This window comes from Somniosus microcephalus, chromosome 1, assembly GCF_052327205.1.
Source record: "Somniosus microcephalus isolate GS21.2 chromosome 1, FLI_Smic_1.0, whole genome shotgun sequence".
Lineage (NCBI taxonomy): Eukaryota > Metazoa > Chordata > Chondrichthyes > Squaliformes > Somniosidae > Somniosus > Somniosus microcephalus.
The window spans coordinates 138,490,112-138,511,752 of NC_140987.1; the positions used below are offsets into that span (position 1 = coordinate 138,490,112).

The 21,641-nt window shown below is 43.8% G+C and overlaps 1 protein-coding gene across 3 annotated transcripts in view; it reads right to left on the reverse strand.

Moving 5' to 3' along the window:
* Positions 1-21,641, reverse strand: part of rorb (RAR-related orphan receptor B) — a 347,074-nt gene that overhangs the window by 17,106 nt on the left and 308,327 nt on the right. For all 3 annotated transcript variants that reach the window (XM_085986234.1, XM_085986226.1, XM_085986244.1), the window contains 4 exons: positions 20,146-20,278; positions 18,261-18,368; positions 524-634; positions 239-351 (listed from right to left, as the gene is read on the reverse strand). In XM_085986234.1, the coding sequence (XP_085842360.1) occupies positions 239-351; positions 524-634; positions 18,261-18,368; positions 20,146-20,278 (465 nt within the window). The remainder of the gene's footprint in view (positions 1-238; positions 352-523; positions 635-18,260; positions 18,369-20,145; positions 20,279-21,641) is intronic.

Consider the following 21,641-nt stretch of genomic DNA (forward strand, 5'->3'; position numbering starts at 1 on the left):
TACTGCAGCAGCTCCACACATGCCAGCGGCACACTGGTAGGCCAATCTACCTGGAATGTCCAAAAATTTCAACAACGAAGAGAGAGCTGGATGTTTTGCAAACACTTTTGCACCCCTTTGGTATTATTGAGCAACTTCCACAGTAATTGTGGCAGTTTCTGTTAGACCAAGTCTACTCCATTAGTGTTCTTCCACAAGTCTCAGTCCTATTTGACCAATTAGTCAGATCAAAGAGTACCTTTGCTAATGTGTCATCATCCAGGTGATTTTTCTGAATCACATGCTGTAGTGCAAAATAAACCTTTTCCTGTAGCTTTTGAACCTTCCTAGGTTCCATCAACCATGGTCGATCTGAAGGAAGTGGAGAAAATACAGAAGTACAGTCACAAGACTAATTTTCTTCTCTCTTAAAAGGCAGAACCATTTAAATCGTGAATGAACTAGGCCACTGCATCACAAATTTTCCTTTAATTTTGAAAAACAGTTTGAATAGTACCTATATGTATTAGGTAAACACACTCACCTGGTGATATCAGAACAGCAGCTGAAAACAAAGCTATTTCTTCCTCAGTCAGCTGAAGGGAGCACAAACTCTTAGCAAAGTCAAATACAGCACTCACTAGGTCATCACATCCTGCATGGGAAAGAAATATCAACCCTAAGGTCAAAAGCTAAGCACTTAGAGAATATTATCACATTAATATTGTGCTCAAAATGTATATGATTGACATTTATTTTGATTCTACTGATACTCATTTAAAGAAATCAGTCTTATTTCTGCATAGAAATAACAGTACAGCAAGCTGATACTTCAGAAAATAATGGGGGTGGTTTTTGTATATCACATAAAGTGGGCGGGGAGTGCTCCGCCCGCCCATAACGTCTGTGGTTGGGGTTAACTTAAATGAAATTGGTGATGCCAGCACTGATCACACTCCCTAGTCCATATTCCGGTGGGGTGGCCATTACTTAAAGGCAGCCTTCCGACCCTTAGAAGGAGGTGCAATTTTTGATGGGGTACAGTAGACCACAATATTCTGGAGCAGTAGGCAGAATTACTTTTACTAGGGCCCTCAGATTCTCGGATGCAGCAGCGAAGATGCTCACAGACCAAGCAAAGGAGATTCTCTTCCCCAGCCAAATGATTCAGCAGGAATAGACAATGGTGGCAGAACATGTAAATGTCAGAAGAATTGTCCACAAGACTTGGCTGCAGTGCAGGAAAAAAATGAACAACCTCACTAGGACTGCAAAGGTAAGATTCTCTTTCACATCTCTCTTACTCTCTACACAGCCCTGCATGACCCTAGTTTCACCCCAGCACTATCAATCCTTCAATTGCCTGCTTCTCATGCCTCTCCACAAGACAGCATGGAACACTTCACTGCACATCTTTTTGTTTGTACTCACATCTAGACAACCTGCTGCTACCCTCATAACAACTTCCCACTCTTGGTCATAACTTTCTGCTTCTTCCTTTCATCATTCACACTATGCTAAGATGCCTTATACTTACAACAGGGCACACACCAACCGACTTCCACTTCTCTGGGAGGGGAAGCTGGCACACGACAGAAGGGAGAGGGTGAGAACAGGAGTAGCTCCTGCTTCTATACAGACTGGCACCGATGGAAGGGGTCACCATTATTAGCAGAGAGACATCATTAGCAGAGAGAGGGCACACAGCACTGAAAATGGCCACACTGGAGGCCAGGCACAGCTGTGTGCTTGAGCATCTTTTCCTTTTCTTTTTCTACATAAGAACATAAGAACATAAGAAATAGGAGCAGGAGTAGGCCAATCGGCCCCTCGAGCCTGCTCCGCCATTCAATAAGGTCATGGCTGATCTGATCCTAACCGCCAATCTACTATCACTGAACCATCTCCTGAATCTAACAGAATTAGACACACGAAATAGGAGCAGGATCAGGCTACATGGCCCCTGGGCCCGCTCCGCTACCCACAGGGCCATGACCGATCCGAACCTAGACTCATGTCCAAATTCCTGCCCGCTCCCCATAACCCTTTATTCCCTTTACTTCTAGGAAACTGTCTATTTCTGTTTTAAATTTATGTAATGATGTAGCTTCTACAGCTTTTTGGGGCAGCATATTCCATGGACCTACCACCCTCTGAGTGAAGCAGTTCCTCCTCATCTCAGTTTTGAAAGAGCAGCCCCTTATTCTAAGACTATGCCCCCTAGTTCTAGTTTCACCCATCATCGGGAACATCCTCCCCGCATCCACCCGATCCAACCCCTTCACAATCTTATATGTTTCAATAAGATCGCCTCTCATTCTTCTGAACTCCAATGAGTAGAGTCCCAATCTACTCAACCTCTCCTCATATGTCCATCCCCTCATCCCTGGGATTAACCGAGTGAACCTTCTTTGTACTGACTCGAGAGCAAGTATGTCTTTTCTTAAGTATGGACACCAAAACTGTATGCAGTATTCCAGGTGCGGTCTCACCAATACCTTGTACAACTGAAGCAATACCTCCCTATTTTTATATTCTATCCCCCTAGCAATGAAAGCCAACATTCTATTGGCCTTCTTAATCACTTGTTTGACTTTCACTGACACATTCACAACATCACACACTCAGTGTGAGTGGTGCATTCTGCTGCCACTCATCTGCTACTACTTACCTTTGCCACTACATGCTAACCTTTTCATTCTCCCCTAGTGATGGGTACAGCAAATGACACAGGTCTCACTGTTGCATAGACTGAGGGGGAGAATCCTCCCATAGAGGCATCATCACTCAGCCTCTCCTTTCCAAGCACCAGCACAGAACGTGCTACTCTGTGTGGTGTAGATAATGAGTTAGAGGGGTCTGCACTGAGCACAAGTAGACAACTTAGGAAAGGGCAACCAAGGAAACAGCTAATCAGAGGGTATTCTCACATCCTAGCTCCAGTGAAGAGGACAGAGATGTACTATTTACAACAATAATAAGCATTTATACAGTGCTGTTATCATTGATAAACACCCCAACCTGCTTCACAGCGGCATAATCAGGTCAAAGAGGTGGGGTTTAAGGAGGAGACTGAGGTAGCCTAACCAATATCTTGTACAAATTCAACTACCGTTAATACTCAATGCCCCTGTTATGTCTTCTAGCGCTCGTAGTGCTTTGTAAAGACGACTCTGGACTTGGTAGTTTGTAATTATAACTACTGTTTTACTTGTGTTGTAATGGCTGCCTGCCGCATGGTGCGGGGTGATATTTCCAAGTGCTGTGCGGCGCCTGTGCACTACTTTTCCAGCATCGTAGTGCTGCTACACTTGATTTGAGTGTTAGTACACTTGTACAATGTAGTCCCAACATAACTATGTAACATCCCTCTTTCCCAACAAAACTAATTACATCAATTTTCTATTTTACAATGTTTCCAGTTAAATAACGTTAACAAAATACAGAATGTGAGCATTCTTTGCTCAATTTATATACAGATATTTGTCCATGTTGTTTTACTGTTCTGTGCGGATTATAATTGTCTTTATAATTATTCGCGATACCGCTCAGGTGGTTGTATGTTACTCTTCCATCTTGTGGACTTGGCTGTAACTATTACTTTCTGCGGTGTTTTGGTGTGTTCTTTTCTTGTTGCCAGTGCTGTTGTGTTTGGCTCTGGAGAGTGCATGTTTGCAGTTGTTGTATTTGAGGTGTTTGTTTCTGACGTTATATTGTTTTCCGTGTCTGGTACCCTAACTGCTGTTAATGTTGTCCGCTGTTTGACAGCTTCAGGTGAGGGTCTGATATGGATCCTGTTTCGCCTGTATTGGTTTCTAGGTTCTGTCTCTACCAAGTAAAATCTTGGAGTATCAGCTTTTCCAATAACCTTGGCTGGACTCCATGTTCTCAACAACGGATCTTGTATATGCACTGATTGCCCATTTAGCAGCTCCGATAGTGGTTTTGCATGCTTGTTATAGTGTGTGCTCCCCGTAGCTTGTGTTTCCATCAGCTTCTGCCGAACGTCCTCTTGGTCCTGGGGAGGATATACCTTTGCTGGTAGAGTTGTTTTGTATTTTCTACCGTTTAGTAGTTCTGCTGGTGATTTTGAGTCTGCTCTCAAAGGTGTCGATCTGATTGCCAAAAGGGCGAGGTCTTGGTCTTCTCCCATCTCCTTGCTTTTAATGAGAGCTCTTTTGACTGTTTGGATCTGTCTTTCAATAAATCCGTGTCCCCTTGGGTAATGTGGGGATGAGGTAATTATTTTAAATCCGTATTTTCCAGCCAGTGCTCTGAATTCGCTGGAGGTGAATTGTGTCCCATTGTCGCAGATGACCTTCTCTGGGACGCCCTGTTCTGCGAATAAGTTTTTCGCAATTTTTGTGATTGTTGTGGCTCTCATGTCGTTTATCCTTCTGACAAAAGGAAATTTTGAGTAGTAGTCTGCTACTATGATGTACCACTCCTGGTTGCACAGGAACAGATTTGTTCCGACCATGTGCCATGGTCTCGGGGGTACTACCATTTGAATCATCTCCTCCTTCTCTGTGTGTTTCGGTATTTCTGGCACATGCAGCATGTGGAGACCATTTGTTCTATGCTTTTGTACATGCCTATCCAGTACACAGCTGATCTGGCTCTTAGTTTACATTTCTCCATCCCCATATGGCCTTGGTGTATTAAGTGGAGAAGTTCCGTTTGCATCGTTTTTGGTATTATGATTCTTGAGCCAGCAAGGAGAACACCGTCTCCACCGAGATGTTGTCTCTGATTGTCCAGTACTGTCGGATTTGGTTTTGGACCTGCTGGATCTTCTCCGGCCACCCCTGTATTACCTGTTGTATGAGTAGTAGCAACTCCTCTTCTTTACCAGTCTCCTCTTGAATTTGGCTAAGCTTTGTGGGAGTAACATTTACGAGGTGGTGTATTTTTACTGTCAGGCCCTTCATCTCGTGTTTTTCGTGTGGTGACAATCGAGACAATGCATCTGCCAGTGCCATTTCTTTCCCTGGCCGGTATTTTAATTCAAAGTCGTAACTTTGGAGTCTTAACAGTAACCTTTGCAGTCTTGCTGGGGCCTTGCTTAGGTTTTTCTTGTAAATTTGTTCGAGTGGACGATGGTCACTCTCTACCACAAATTTTCTTCCGTATAAGTAGGTGTGGAACTTTTCGCATCCGTATACTACTGTCAATAGCTCTCTTTCGATGTTTGCGTATCTTGTCTCTGCTGATGTCAATGCCTTCGATGCGAAAGCTATTGGTTTTCCTTCCTGCACGAGGGCTGCCCCTAGCCCCCTGGTAGAGGCATCTACCTGTAGGGTGACAGTTTTTTTTCTATCGTAATAAGACAGGCTGGTTTCTTTACATAATAATTCCTTTAGGTGTTCGAAGTTCCTCTCATGGGATTCTGACCATTTGTATTCGGTGTCTTCTTTTAGTAATTCTCTTAGGTTCGCTGTGTAATCTGACATGTTTGGGATGAAAGAGCTCATATACTGGAGCAAGCCGAGGTAACTTCTCAGCTCCTTCTTGTCGTTTGGAGGTTTCATCTCTGCTATTGCCTCGACCTTTTCGGGATTAGGCTTGACACCCTTCGGTGTGTAGATCATGCCAAAAAATTTGCATTTCGTACTTTTAACGATGCACTTCTCGGCGTTCAGCTTGATGCCAGCCATTCTGGTGCGCTCCATGGCCTTGTGCAAGTGCACGTCGTGGTCTCTTTCATTTGATCCGTAAACTTGGATGTCATCAGCGATTCCAATGGCTCCTTCACAGCCTTTGTATGTTTCATCGATCTTTTGTTGGAAGATGTCTTGGCTGAATTTCAACCCGAATGGCAGCCGCAGGAATTTATAACGCCCCAATGGTGTATTAAAAGTCGTCAGGTTAGTTGATTCTTCGTCCAGTTTTACGTTCCAGTAGCCGTTTCTGGCATCCAGTTTGGAGAAGACTTTGGCTCCTGCCAGTGCTGGTGTGATTTCTTCTAATGTTGGTGTGGGGTAGTGGTCTCGCTTTATTGCCTGGTTTAAGTCTTTGGGGTCCAGTCAGATTCTGAGCCACCTGTTCGGCTTTTCCTGTACCACAATCGAGTTTACCCAGTCTGTGGGTTCAGTGACCTTTGCGATTATTTCTTTCTCTTCCATTTCTTTTAGTTCAGTGCATAATTTTTCTTTTAGCTCGATGGGTATTTTTCTTGGAGCGTGGATGACAGGTTTTATCTCTGGATCTATTGTTATATGGTACTTGAACTCCCCGAAGCATCCTACAGTGTCATCAAAACATTTTGGGTACATGTCCATCAAATGTTTCGTGTCCATGATTTGTGGACAATTCTCCAGTGGGGTGTTGCTGTCGACTTTCAGTGATGTTTTTGTTAGTTCGTGGTTTACCGAGATTAACCCCAGCTTCTCGCAGCTGTTTAATCCCAGGATCACCAGTCCCTCGGAGTTGGTCACATAGAACATGCAGTTGATGTTTCTGCTTTTGTGTGATCCTTTTATATAGGTTGTTCCGAGTTGTCTGATCTCGCTCCCCCCATACGCTGTCAGCGTGACGTTGTTTGCTTTTAAACATCCTCTTTTCGGGTATCTATCTTCACCCAAATTTTCAGGGAAGATCCTCTGGTATAGCCTCAGTGGAAGGATGTTGCTCTGAGCTCCTGTGTCTAACTTTACTTTTAGATTGATGGTTGTGGGCTGTCCTTCGATCCTCTTTTTAATCTGAATGATAGTGTGCCATTCTTTCTTTGGGGTGCTATTCTGGACCGATGGACTATTTTATGTGCAGATAGCACCCCCTGGTGGTGGTTATGTGTTAGCAGTGTGTTTGTATGAAACAGAGGTAATTTGACCTTTGTTCCTTTCTTCCTGTGTGAGGTCATTTGACCTTTGTTCCTTTCTTCCTGTGTGAGGTCATTTGACCTTTGTTCCTTTCTTCCTGTGAGAGGTCATTTGACCTTCGTACCTTTCTTCCTGTGTAACCCAGGAAGTAAAATCCCAGGAAGTAGAATTCCAGGAAGAACCTGGCAGTAATGGAGGATTCCATGAGGGTTTCACAATCCAATGTAATCTGATGTTCTATGTTAGGCCAAGCGCAATATCTGTGAGTATCTTTGTTTGTTAGCATAATAGCAACGTTGTCAGAGTAGTATTTTGACAATAATATGTTTATAAAAGGTTAATATTTGATAGTTACAGAAGTTAGTCCAAATGTTAGTTAGTTATACAATTAGTCTATTCTACTGTTGTAAATATGTTTATATCTTATATAATATCGAATGTATAGTACTCAGTTTATGTACAAAACATACCTTATCTTTGTTTACAGTTTCACAAAAATTGTTCAAGTAAAGGCTTCAAACAGCAAACGGCTTCACGAAGAATTATTTTGAATAAGTGTTTAACTTGCTGGATAACTAGATAGGAGCACGTCTAGCGCGGCCAGTACAGTGAAAAGATAGCAATACGGCTAGCTGTGAAGAGCGGAGAAGGAGGAACCCAGAGTAAGCCTTAACCTCATAGAGCACATCTACCTCACATCAACATGTCAGAAGATAATAACGAAAATGCTTTGCAGCGAGGAGAAGACCTTAAACAGGCAGACGAAACTGTAGAAGGTGACAATCGGTCTATAAGCTCCGGTTACGTCAGATCGCAAGCTGGTTCACGGTCATCAGGTGGTTCTAGAATAAGCGTGACTATCGCCAGAGCACGGGCTAAGCTAGTGGCAGCTCAAGCCAGAGCTGCGCATGCGAACAGTGAAATCGCAAATCGGAACAACCTTGATTGTGAAATAAATAAAAGCGGTAGGGAGGTAGTGCAACTCTGCCGAGCCTTAGGCCTGTACATAGTTAACAGTAGGTTCAGAGGGGACTCCTTAGGGAGACTCACATATTCCTCAACTCTTGGGTCTAGTGTGGTGGATTATACAATCACTGACCTGGACCCCTGCGATATCAACGCATTCACTGTCAGGCAGCAATCCCCCCTCTCAGACCATAACCAAATAAATGTGTACCTTAAACTTTCTGCCCAAACTACAGACACAAAAAAGGAACCCAGTAAGCTCCATAAAATAAACCAGACATACAGATGGGCCCCAGACAGTGGAGATAAATTCATCACAGCACTAAATTCACCTGATCTCACAAGTAAAATATCAAAATTTAAAGAAAATCTATATGAGATCACCAGAGATGGTGTAAACATGGCCATAGATGATATAAATATGATTTTCCATGAGGCAGCTGTAAAAGCCGACCTTGTGAAACAGAAGAGGAAACGTTACAAAAGACAAAATAAAAATGAGAAATGGTTTGACCACGAATGCAAAAATGCCAGAAAAGACCTGAGAAAAATATCAAACCAAAAGCATCGCCAACCAAACAATCCAGACCTATGTATTAGATACAATGAGACCCTCAAAAGATATAAACACACCATTAGGAACAAAACACAAAATTATACCCACAAAATACTCGAAGAAATTGAAAACTCCATTAATCCAAATCAATTCTGGGATATGTGGAATAACCTGAGTACAACACAATTGCAAGCATTACCAATCCAAGATGGCGACATCTGGAGAACACATTTTGAAAACCTCCACAAAGACATCCCAATAAACGAAACAAACCCAAGTCAACATCATGTCACAGAAAAACTCCACACATTAGAAGCAACAATTAAAGACAACCAGAACCCTCTAGGCTCCCCAATCACATGAAAAGAACTGGCCACAAAAACAAAATCTCTCCACCTAAAGAAAGCCTGTGGTCCAGACAACATCAAAAATGAAATGCTCAAGTTCAGCAATATGGAGATGCAGAGTGCGGTACTCAAGTTATTCAACATCATATTACGTTCAGGCTGTTTTCCCGATATCTGGTGCCAAGGACTCATCTCTCCCATATATAAAAGTGGAAACAAATCAGACCCAAATAACTACCGCGGCATCTGTGTCAACAGTTGTCTAGGGAAGTTATTCTGCAGTATTCTAAATAGTAGATTACTGGATTTTCTTAACAAACATAATATCCTTAGAAAAAATCAAATAGGCTTTCTTCCAAAACACCGCACCACCGACCATATCTATACCCTTCACACTCTCATTGAAAAACATATACACCAAACAAAAAATGGGAAAATATTCGCTTGTTTCATTGACTTCAAGAAAGCCTTTGACTCTATCTGGCACGAAGGGCTCTATTATAAACTTCTTCAGTGTGGAATAGGGGGCAAAGTCTATGACCTTATTAAATCGATGTATCTGAAAAATAAATGCGGTGTCAAAATTGGAGACAAACGCACCGGTTTCTTCACCCAGAGAAGAGGCGTCCGGCAGGGCTGCAATTTGAGCCCGACCCTGTTCAACATATACATAAATGAATTAGCAGATATGCTGGAGCAAAGCGAGTCACCGGGTCTCTGTCTCCTGGATGGAGAAGTGAAATCCCTGTTCTATGCGGACGACCTGGTTCTGCTGTCTCCCACAGAACAGGGATTACAGCAACAACTAGACCTACTCGACAAATACTGCCAAAATTGGGCCCTAACAGTAAATCTAAAGAAAACCAACATCATGATTTTTCAAAAAAGGCCCAGGTGTCAGGAAAACAAATACCAGTTTACTCTCAGTGATACCATCATAGGACACACTATGAGCTACACTTACCTTGGTCTAACCATTACAGCATCAGGGAGCTTCAGCATAGCAGTGAATGCACTAAAAGAAAAAGCCCGAAGAGCCCTATATGCAATAAAAAGAAAATTCTACAACATCCAAATCCCAATCAAAATCTGGCTCAAAATATTTGACAGCATAATCCTGCCCATTGCGCTGTACGGTAGTGAAGTATGGGGCCCGCTCAATCACCATAGCTACACTAAATGGGAAAAACACACAATAGAAGCCCTACATGCAGAATTTTGCCGAAGCATCCTTCGCACCCAAAGGAAAACACCAACAAATGCATGCAGAGCCGAACTAGGCAGATACCCTCTGATAATAAACATCCAAAAACGAGCACTAAACTTCCTAAATCACCTCAAATCTAGCTCCCCAGACACCCTTCATTTTAAAGCCTTCCAGACCCAAGAGCTAAACCCAGAAAAGAGTCCCCTGAGTTAGCTGCTACTGAAACTAAGTACTCCTACTCAGCTGGACCCTGACCAGTCCCAGACCAACACTGCCGTCCAAACACCAATTCGAGTGAACCAAATCATTAAACAATGCAAAGAAACCTACCTGGAACATTGGAACAAAATAACCAAAAGCCAAAGCAGATTAGAATGTTACCGGGCCCTAAAAAGAGAATATAAACTGGCAGACTATCTCTCGACCATCAGAGACACAAAACAGAGACAGACCCTCACCAGGTACAGACTAAGCGACCACCAACTAGCAATTGAAAAAGGAAGATACAAGAAATCCTGGCAGCCTAGAGAGAATAGAATATGTGATCAATGTCTGGCCGGCGAGGTTGAGACAGAGATGCATTTCCTCCTAAAATGCGAAAAATTCAACACATCAAGAAACATATTATTTGACAAGCTCAGCCAAACAACCCCAGATTTCAAGGAATTGGATGACCTGTCAAAATTAAGATTAGTCCTGGGAGAAGGAGACAGACCATACCTTGGTGCCAAATATGTAACAACATGTCACAACCTGAGGACTGTTTAAAATTAATACTGAATGTACCCAATGATGTACAACGACTGTTTAAATTAATATTGTTTAAAGTAATATTGTATGTACCCAACGAAGGTCAAAATTGTTTGACACCTACAGAATGTTGGAAAACTGTACTTTTTGTTATGTAAGCTTTGGCAATATGGTTCCCTGTAAACTTTCATGCCAATAAAGCATTTGAATTGAATTGAATTGAATTGAATTGATAAAAGTAAGACAGGCCCGTCTCCAAGCTGAATCCCAAGCCGAACAGGCCCGTCTCCAAGCTGAATCCCAAGCCGAACAGGCCCGATCCCAAGCCGAACAGGCCCGACTCCAAGCCGAACAGGCCCGTCTCCAAGCTGAATCCCAAGCCGAACAGGCCCGTCACCAAGTTGAACGCCAGGCTGAACAGGCCTGTCACCAAGTTGAACGCCAAGCTAAACAGGCCCTCCTCCAAGCCACATTAGACGCTCTGCAGCAACAAAAAGAGATAGATGCTGCATTAGCTGAGACATAAGTATTCGAGGCAATTTTGGAGGGAGCTGATCCTGAGACAGCTTACAAACCTTTAATTCCCGTTTTGTGGCAGAGTCCACAACAGCGCACCATAGATTACGTGAGCGACCATGCCAACATACAGTATACAGGAGAAAGGGATGAAGGCCCGCACATCTCTACAGATGCAAGCACTTCGTATAACATGCCACAAGTTGCCAATCAAGGTCAAAGCAGACGGCGTGCCTCAAGCCGCAGAGTCTCCGCCAGCAGAACGGAAGACACGGTGCAGAGGAATAGGACGCCGAATGGAGAAAGTCAGAGGCAAATCCCCTCTCGGTTCCTTGAGACCCCCAACAGAGCCCCTAGCCAAGGCAACCCTGGCACAGGTCCCAACACCTACGACCTTGCCAAATACCTTGCATGTACCCAGCTGGTGACTTCGGGGTTAATTAAGTTTGATGACAGGCCGGAGAATTATCGGGCTTGGAAGTCCTGCTTCCATGATGCCATATCGAGCTTAGACCTGTCGGCAGGAGAAGCGCTCGGCCTCCTTATCAAATGGCTCAGCCCAGAGTCCGCCGGACAGGCCTGCAGGATAAAAGCGGCCAATGTGGGACAGCTGCCAGAGGGGTTGAAGAAGGCTTGGGCGAGGCTGGAAGAAAGCTACGGCTCGCCCGAAGCCATTGAAAGGGCTCTCTTTGACAGGTTGGAGAACTTTCCGAGGTTGACGAGTAAGGAACCCCAGAAGCTCCGCGACCTTGGAGATCTGCTGTCGGAACTCGAAGCCGCAAAGCAGGACGGCTACCTACCCAGTCTATTGTACTTAGACACTTCCAGATGGGTAAGTCCCATCATTGAGAAGCTTCCATTTAACCTGCAGGAGAAGTGGATAACGTTTGGATCAAAGTTCAAGCTAAAGCACAACATGGCGTTCCCACCATTCTCTGCGTTCGTTAAATTCATCCGTAAAGAAGCCAAAGCCAGGAATGACCCCAGCTTCAACTTCTTCTCCTCCCACCCAGCACTTACCAGAAGAGACAAGTTCGACAGACATGGAAGGACACCAATATCTGTCCAGAAAATGCAAGTGTCCTCAACTGAGAACACAAAGATTCAGAAGAAACCTGAGGATATGAGCAAACAATGCCCTATCCACAACAAGCCCCATCCTTTAAAGAAGTGCAGAGGCTTCAGGGAGATGTCCCTGGAAGATCGGAAACAATATCTTAAAGAGAACTCCATATGTTTCAAGTGCTGCTCTTCCACGAGCCATCTCGCCAAGAACTGCAAGGTAGATGTAAAATGCACTGAATGTGAAAGTGATCGGCACGTTTCAGCACTACACCCAGGCCCAGCTCCTTGGAAGTCAGAGACGCCTCCTCCCGCTTCAGAGCACGGCGGGGAGAGAGAGGGAGCTGCTGGTCCGAAGATTACATCCAGGTGCACCGAGGTGTGTGGAGAAGGGGTGAGCACAAGAGCATGCTCCAAGATATGCCTCGTTAATGTGTACCATGCAGGATGTCGTCAGGAATCTGAAAAGATGTATGCCATACTAGATGAACAAAGCAATCGTTCTCTAGCAAGATCCGAGTTCTTCAACATCTTCAAGGTCAAAGGAAGTCCATCGCCTTACACGCTGAAGACGTGTGCTGGACTTTCAGAGACAGCCGGCAGGAGGGCCTGCAGTTACGTTGTTGAGTCAGCCGATGGGAAGATTAGTCTGCCCCTTCCTACACTCATCGAATGTAATCAAGTCCCCGACAACCGTTCTGAGATTCCCACTCCGAATGCAGCTCGTCATCACCGTCATCTGAGATGCATTGCAGACGAGATCCCACCTCTTGATCCAGATGCAAGCATACTTCTGTTGTTGGGAAGAGACATCCTGAGGGTACATAAGATAAGGGAACAGATCAACGATCCACATGACGCCCCTTTCGCCCAAAGGTTAGACCTCGGCTGGGTCGTTGTTGGAGATGTGTGCCTCAAGGGCGCTCACAAGCCATCTCAGGTGAGCACACTCAAGACTTCCATCTTGGAGAATGGTCGTCCAAGCTACCTTACCCCATGCAGTAGTCAGATCCAAGTGACAGAGAAGTTCAGTCATACGGCCCAGCCTCAGAACTCCCCAGCGCTGATCTCCGCAGAGAGCACACAGATGATGCTCACAGGAGAGAACCCGGGTCAGTCAGTCTTCTGTCTCACCGCCAATGACCACAAACTCGCTCCATCGATCGACGACATGAGGTTCCTCCAGTTTATGGACAATGAGGTCTCTCGTGACAGCTCTAACAGCTGGGTTGCACCCTTACCCTTCCGGAACCCCAGACGACGGCTGCCGAACAACGGGGGGTATGCCTATAATCATCTTAACTCGCTCCGTCGCACACTAGAGAAGAAGCCAGAGATGAAAGCACACTTCCTAGAATTTGTCAAGAAAATGCTTGTCAACGATCATGCAGAGATAGCTCCTCCACTCCAGGAAGGCCAAGAGTGTTGGCACCTCCCTTCCTTCGGAGTCTATCACCCCAAAAAGCCGGAACAGATCCGCGTGGTGTTTGACTCCAGTGCACCATATCAGGGAGTCTCTCTCAACGACGTACTCCTCACAGGGCCCGATCTTAACAACAGCCTCTTGGGAGTGCTCATAAGGTTCAGGAAAGAGCCCGTCGCCATCACTGCCGATATCCAGCACATGTTTCATTGCTTCGTGATGAGAGAAGACCACAGAGACTTCCTCCGCTTCCTGTGGTATCGGCACAATGACCCCAATAGAGACATTGTGGACTACAGAATGCACATCCATGTCTTTGGGAGTAGCCCATCCCCTGCTGTCACCATATACGGACTGAGGAGGGCTGCCAAGGAAGAAGACGACGACTTTGGCAGTGATGTGAGAGGGTTCATCGAACGGGAGTTCTATGTCGATGATGCACTGAAGTCATTCCCGACTGAAGCAGAGGCCATCAGTACCCTCGGACGAGCCCAGGAACTACTTGCACTATCCAACCTCAGGCTGCATAAGATAGCCTCTAACAGACCAGCAGTGATGGAGGCATTCCCCCCTGAAGATCGTGCTAAGGACGTCAAAGACCTAGACCTCTTCACTGATGACCTCCCCCTACAGCGTAGCCTAGGGGTGTCATGGAACATAGCAACAGACACATTCACGTTCCAAGTCTTAGACTTCAAGAAATCCTTCACACGTAGAGGAGTGCTCTCTACAGTCAACAGCCTATACGACCCTCTCGGCTTCTTAGCCCCTGTCACCATAGGCTGCTCCTCAGGGAACTCTCCACACGCGCTGAAGAGTGGGATTCACCTCTCCCTGAAGAGATGGAAGCAGAGTGGGACAGATGGAGAGACTCACTCCAAGACTTACAGGAGATCCGAATACCTCACTGCTATTCGTCTTTCTCTCCCTTAAATGCCCAATTCAAAGAGCTTTGCGTCTTTGCAGACGCATCCGCTAAGGCCATTGCAAGTGTGGCTTATCTGAAGGTCACTACTCAAGAAGGACAAAGCAAAATTGGCTTCGTCTTTGATAGAGGCAAGTTGGCACCCCAGCCAGACCTCACCATACCCAGATTGGAACTGTGCGTAGCAGAACGCAACCTACCTCCTCACAGCAGTCTACGGAAGCTGCATCCTATCATCGACACCGACGGACCGTCTCCGAGGTGGTTCTTCTTTTGTCGCCAGAGGACTCCAGTGACAAGTAGAGTTTGGACTATGTGGAGTCGTTAACGACCCCAGACGGGGAGTGTTCTGGACCGATGGACTATTTTATGTGCAGATAGCACCCTCTGGTGGTGGTTATGTGTTAGCAGTGTGTTTGTATGAAACAGAGGTCATTTGACCTTTGTTCCTTTCTTCCTGTGAGAGGTCATTTGACCTTCGTACCTTTCTTCCTGTGTGACCCAGGAAGTAGAATCCTAGGAAGTAGAATTTCAGGAAGAACCTGGCAGTAATGGAGGATTCCATGAGGGTTTCACAATCCAATGTAATCTGATTTCATATGTTAGGCCAAGCGCAATATCTGTGAGTATCTTTGTTTGTTAGCATAATAGCAACGTTGTCAGAGTAGTATTTTGACAATAATATGTTTATAAAAGGTTAACATTTGATAGTTACAGAAGTTAGTCCAAATGTTAGTTAGTTATACAATTAGTCTATTCTACTGTTGTAAATATATTTATATCTTGTGTAATATCGAATGTATAGTACTCAGTTTATGTACAAAACATACTTTATCTTTGTTTACAGTTTCACAAAAATTGTTCAAGTAAAGGCTTCAAACAGCAAACGGCTTCACGAAGAATTATTTTGAATAAGTGTTTAACTTGCTGGATAACTAGATAGGAGCACGTCTAGCGCGGCCAGTACAGGTGCTTTCCGCTCTGGACGTTTCGTGTAAGAGAACCTTTATGGTTTCAATGTTCAGAGCTTTGTCGTACCCGCAGTCTTCGTCATCTTGTTCACCCATGGTATGGATTTTGTTTTGCTTTTGTTGGTTCTGCTGCTCACCTCTGCTTTTGGTGTGTAGCCCCTCTCTTTTAGCTCTGCACATCTTTTACCAGTGGTTTGCTTTACCACACGTGTTGCAGCTTGTTCCATACGCTGGGCATTTTCTTCTGTCTGTGTAGTCGTGTTGTCTTCCACAGTTTCTACACGTATTCTTCCCGCTGTCATATACTTGTTTTTGTGTGCTGTGCTTTTCGCGCACTGCATCTACTCTGTGATCTGGTTCCGGTGTTGTCCGCACGTCAGCCGTATGAGTATTCAGCATTTTCATCTGTTGTTTTGTGGCTTCGTGAGCCCTCGCTGTATCTATGGCTTCTGATATTCTGAGCTTTTCTTTTCCTGTTAGTTCTTTTTGCACTTCTGTATGTGCTGATCCCCATATTAATTGGTCTACCAGCCTTTCTTTTAGTTCCGTAAACTTGCATTTGCTGGCTTCGTTTTTTAATCTCATCAGGAAACTGTCAGCCGTTTCACCAGGTTCCTGTCTTAAGCTTTGGAATTTATATCTGTGTATGCGGTGGTTTGATTTAGGCTCGAGATGGTTACTGAACTTTTCATAAATCTCCGTGGGGTTTGTTTTATCCTCTTCGGATAAACTCCAGCTGTTATAGAGATCTAAGCCTTTTTCTCCCGCCCACAGTAGAATGTAGCTGACCTTTTCCTCGTTGGAGGAGCCTTTCAGGAAACATTTAAATGTAAGCTCGCATTTTTGCTTAAATTTCCGGAAAGCTTCCACGATATCGTCGGCTTCCCAGTTCATGATGGGGAGCATATTCGCGGTCAGTGCATTGGACGCTGCCATTTTAGCTGCCCGTACGATTCGCGGTTACAACGCTGCAGAGTTTACTTTTAAATTTTTTTCTTCAATCTGATATCGTTTTTATTTGCGTAAGTTTTACTCACTTATACCGCTGCCACCATGTTATGTCGTCTAGCGCTCATAGTGCTTTGTAAAGACGACCCCGGACTCGGTAGTTTGTAATTATAACTACTGTTTTACTTGTGTTGTAATGGCTGCCTGCCGCATGGTGCGGGGTGATATTTCCAAGTGCTGTGCGGCGCCTGCGCACTACTTTCCCAGCATCATAGCGCTGCTACACTTGATTTGAGTGTTAGTACACTTGTACAATGTAGTCCCAACATAACTATGTAACAGCCCCTATACATAATACCCAGAATCCCACTTGCCTTTCTTATGGTCTTTTCCACCTGCAATTCCACCTTTAAAGATCTACGAGGGGGGGGGGGAATTTCCATGGGTGTTCTCCTGCTCGTCCATCATAACCTTGATGGAAGTGCCATGGAAACCTCAAGAATCCCTATGGAAATCCATCCCCCCCTCCCCCTGCCCTCCAAGTATCTATACCCTTAGATCTCTCTGTTCTTCATTTGGTTAAGAATCTTACCATTTACCTTCACTACTCTTTTTCCCAAAATGTACTATGTGGAAAATAGATCTTGGCACAGATCTCTGAAGCTTAGTCTGACTGAGAAACAATTAATTTGTCCCTACACTCTGTTTCTGTCCCCCCGCACCCCGCCCCCAGCCATCCTTCTATCCATATTAAAAACAGAAAATGCTGGAAAAACTCAGCAGGTCAGGCAGCATCTGTGGAGAGAGAAACAGATGTTTCAGGTCAATGACCTCTCGTCAGAACTCCTTCTATCCATGTCTTTTTTGAAGAAAGGCTTGAAAAACTGGGGCATTGTTCATTGGAAGAGAAAAGGTTAGGAGGTTTTCAAAATTCTGAGGGGGTAAAGATTATTTCTAATGGTTGGCAAAATTGATATATTCCCTTTAACACCATGTGCCTCAAACTTTGTAACACCTCTTATGTGGTGTCATATAAAAAAAGCCTTCTGAAAATCTATATATACAACATCCAATGCATTCCCTTTATCTATACACGCTGTAATTTCCTCAAAAAATTCAATTGAACTAGTCAAACACCACCTTCCTTTTACAAATCCATGCTGACTGTCTTTGATTAGGCTATGCCTGTCTCAGTGTTCACAAATTTCATCCCCTGTTATGGACTCTTGGTGGGATGGGGGGTAATTTTATGAGTCCGTGCTGCTAGCTGCAGCCTTGCCTGTCAATAGCGTTAATTGGAAATTTTGGCATCCACTGGCAAAAATGTTGTGACTTGTCAAGGATTAGTGGATAATTTGTGTCTAAACCTCTGGATTGAGGCTGCCCCTTCCCCAGCAACATGGACTCAACAAAGTAACTCCTTGAAGTTACTCCCTGAAGTTAACCAGAGCTAAGGTAAGAGTAATTGTCCTACAATCACTAACCTCAACCCTTTTCATGATTTTGAGCAGCAGTGCAGCATTTGCTACAGTTCAGTCCTTTGGCAGAATTCCTGCTTTCAAAGATTATTAAGAAAATGACAGTTCCTCTGCTGTCACCTCTCTGATTTTCTTCTGGGATGCATTTTATCTGGGCCTGGTGATTTTGTTTTACTTTAGTTCCATTAACTATTTTAAATACAGTGTCCTACTGAATATTTAGCTCCTGTAGTTTGAAGGTGTGGTGTGTCAGTTAAATCTACACATTGGAAAGGTTTCAAAACATGGTCAGTACAAAAGCATTGTCTTACCGAGAGCTTTGAATATTTGCATGCCACCGTATTTTCCCTCAAAAAGCACTGTGTTGTTCAGCGGGTTAAAGGCACGGCACATTCTGACCAACACCACCTCCAAACAACCTAAAATACAGAGACAGATCAGTTTATCAGATTGAGCAGTGGTGTGATAGCACTGTTGATCTGAAAGCAAAACAAGTATTTAAAAAATGCATAATCTAAGTTATATAAGATAGGTTTAAAGCTGTAGTATTCCCACCAAATTGCCACTTTTAGATCAATTTCCTAAATTGAAAACTACACTGCTTAAGTTCAGTGTTGCGAAAATCATTTCAATTGGAACCGTCACATTGTGGCTTGCTATTATAAAATATGAATTATTTAGAAAAAAATTATTGCATGAATTAATATTGAAAATGTAAACACAGACTGCTGATCAAAGCTCAGAAGAGATATGCAGCAGTAAGTGATGATTACCTATCTTGTGAGTAAGTTTCAAAGTTAGGTTCCTATGTAGAAGTATACAAATCTTTCAAAACCTAACAATGTCCTACTCTCCCTTGATCAGTACAATGTACAGTTCGTACAAAGGGATGAGTAGTGTGCTGGTAATTTCACAGGTCATGGGCCATAAGTGGAGGTTTGTTACTGTTGAATATTATGGCAATATGAAAGTTTTATCATTTTACTTAACATTGCGTTGATAGGAAATTTAATGTCTATCTCGAGGACTAAAATTTAAACATTTTCAATTCACTTGCACACCTATAGTATTTTAATAAATTTGTTTAATATTCCAGTTGTTTCAGGATGGTGGTGAGTTGGACCTTTTATTTTCTTCCAATTTACTTCTTTCTTTACTCTTCTCCTTAAGGCAGTAATGTTTACTGTGGTATAGGCCCCAACCCTACAGTACCTAATCCAATTCTTCATATGTGAAAATGTTATTCAAACGAAGATGGTATCACAGTTGAGATGGATCATATCCTCACCCAGCATGCACACTTTACAGCAGGTAAAGTCACTGGATAGAGATTAGGGGCAGGCAGATTTGTCCTCTCTGTAGACCAGGTCATAGAATCATAGAATCTTACAGCACAGAAGGAGGCCATTTGGCCCATCATGCCTGTGTCGGCTCTTTGAAAGAGCAATCCAATTAGTTGCACTTCCCTGCTCTTTCCCCATAGCCCTACTATTTTGTCTTTTTCAAGTATATATCCAATTCTCTTTTGAAAGCTACGATTGAATCTGCTTCTGCCACCCTTTCAGGCAGTACATTCCAGATCATAACTAAGCTAATTGTAGTACTACTTCTGATGCTTTGGAGGTCAGCTAATTCAGCACAGACTGGGAAATCAATCCTGGAACCTTCCAGGACTCTGTGGTTCAAGATCACACTAGATGGTGCATTTATGCACTAAACAAACAGGAAACCCTGACTGTGCCTTTTTTGATACAATTTAGAACCACATACTATTGGGTGAAAGAGCTACTAGTTGCTCAGTGGAGTGTTTGGGAGGTGACGCTCAATACCCGAAGAAGCTTGCTCTAAAAACTTCATCGCCCTGTCGTTATGGTAGATCACTGGGGAAAGTTCAGGCTATAGAAGGATGAACCGGCACAATTCAGTTTTGTGCTTCCATCTTAAATTTGATTAAATTAAGATAAAAAATAATAATTTAACAGTGCAAGACATGATCATAGTTGAAATTATATCACTGTGTCATTGACTCCGTTACTGTGCTTGGCTGTGAATGTAAACATGCAAAATGGTCTTGCAGCAACTATTACCATGATGACATTGCCCCTTAAATATCATCTGTATTGATACTTATGCCATTTCCCAGCAACTAAATGACAGCCACGTTAGACATTACTGAAGTATATATGTAATCCATACCTGATTTGAGAAGGAGAATTTGATCATTCTGACACAAGTCCATGAACCCTGTAATCCGTTTGGCAAACTCGACTACGTACTGAATTGCGTGCGTGACCTGAATTGCACACTGCTGCCATATGACTTCCCTCACCTTTTAAAAGAAAAAATACAGTAATGGAAGGGGAAGAGAAACAAACTACACAGAATATTTTGGGTGTGTTAGAAACATATGCCAGAAAGAAGAGCAAAAGCACTTTGAGCAGACTACCAAGGAGAAAGACGTGGTATTTTTCCTGAAGTTCACATTGGACTTTCCTGGAACAGTCTATGCGGCCAATTGCGGAAGTGTTAGAATAGGAATGGGTGGAGGATTTGAAGTGGCTTTATCTTTCTCCTAGGCATTCTGTACTGCTCTGATTTGAATGTTGTCTTTAACAAATTTGGAAAGGAGCTGTCTCCCCCATTTTCCTCTCTGTTTCTCCTATCTACTTTCCATTTCATTCTCTCCAATTTGGAGCTATTTTTAACTTTTTAATTAAAAAAAAAAATCTTTTCATTGCCTGACTGAAATGACCTTCATCTCTTTACTACTTAATATTCTTTTGCAGACTATTAAATCCATTAATTGCTTCTTTGACCGGAATCTTTAACTTGGACTTGGGTCGGGTGCGTGCGGGCCGCGCAGCAGGTCGGGAACCCAAAGATTTGAACAGCGCTTTCTGCACTGCGCATTTAACTCAATGGCCCCAATTTAAATAGCCATGCACGTTTCCCGGCCCAATTAAATGGAGCGGGTCTGATGATGTCACCAATGACGCGTTTTCAGCGTGGATATTTAAAGCAGACTTGCACAAAATCTCATTTGAAGGTTGATGTAGGAGTGTAGAAGGTGGTTTCCAGAGGTTTACATAACAGAATAAGACTGAAAAATCTGTGGATTATGGAGACAAGACAGAGGGCAGCACCAAGATTCACAGATGCCTCCCTGGAAGTGCTGGTGCAGGCAGTAAGAGCACGCAGGGAGGTCCTCTTCCCCGGGGATGGACGAAAACGACCACCCAAAGAGACAAAAAAGAGATGGCTAGAGATCGCAGAGGAGGTCCGTAGCAGGGATGTCATGAGGATGTGGATCTAGTGCTGGAAAAGATTCAATGATCTCATGAGGTCAGGAAAGGTGAATGCAATTCCACACTCACCTACATCCTGAGTGCCTGTCACCCTAAACCCATCACTCTGCCTTCCCAAGCCTACTCCTGCACGTCACTCCTCACACCAACCTACCTTGCAGGTCCGCCCATCCCTCTCTGTCTATGTACCTACTCACATCCCCATCTGACTAACCACCACTGACACTCACCCTCATCCTAATTCAATCATAGCAAGTATAACCATAGAAGGAGGACATTTGGCAATATCACGCTACTGCCTCATAGTCACCCTCTACAGATGTAACCCATCCATTCTTTACACTCACTCTATCACTCTCACTCAAAGTTCTCTTCTTTCTCTCCTTG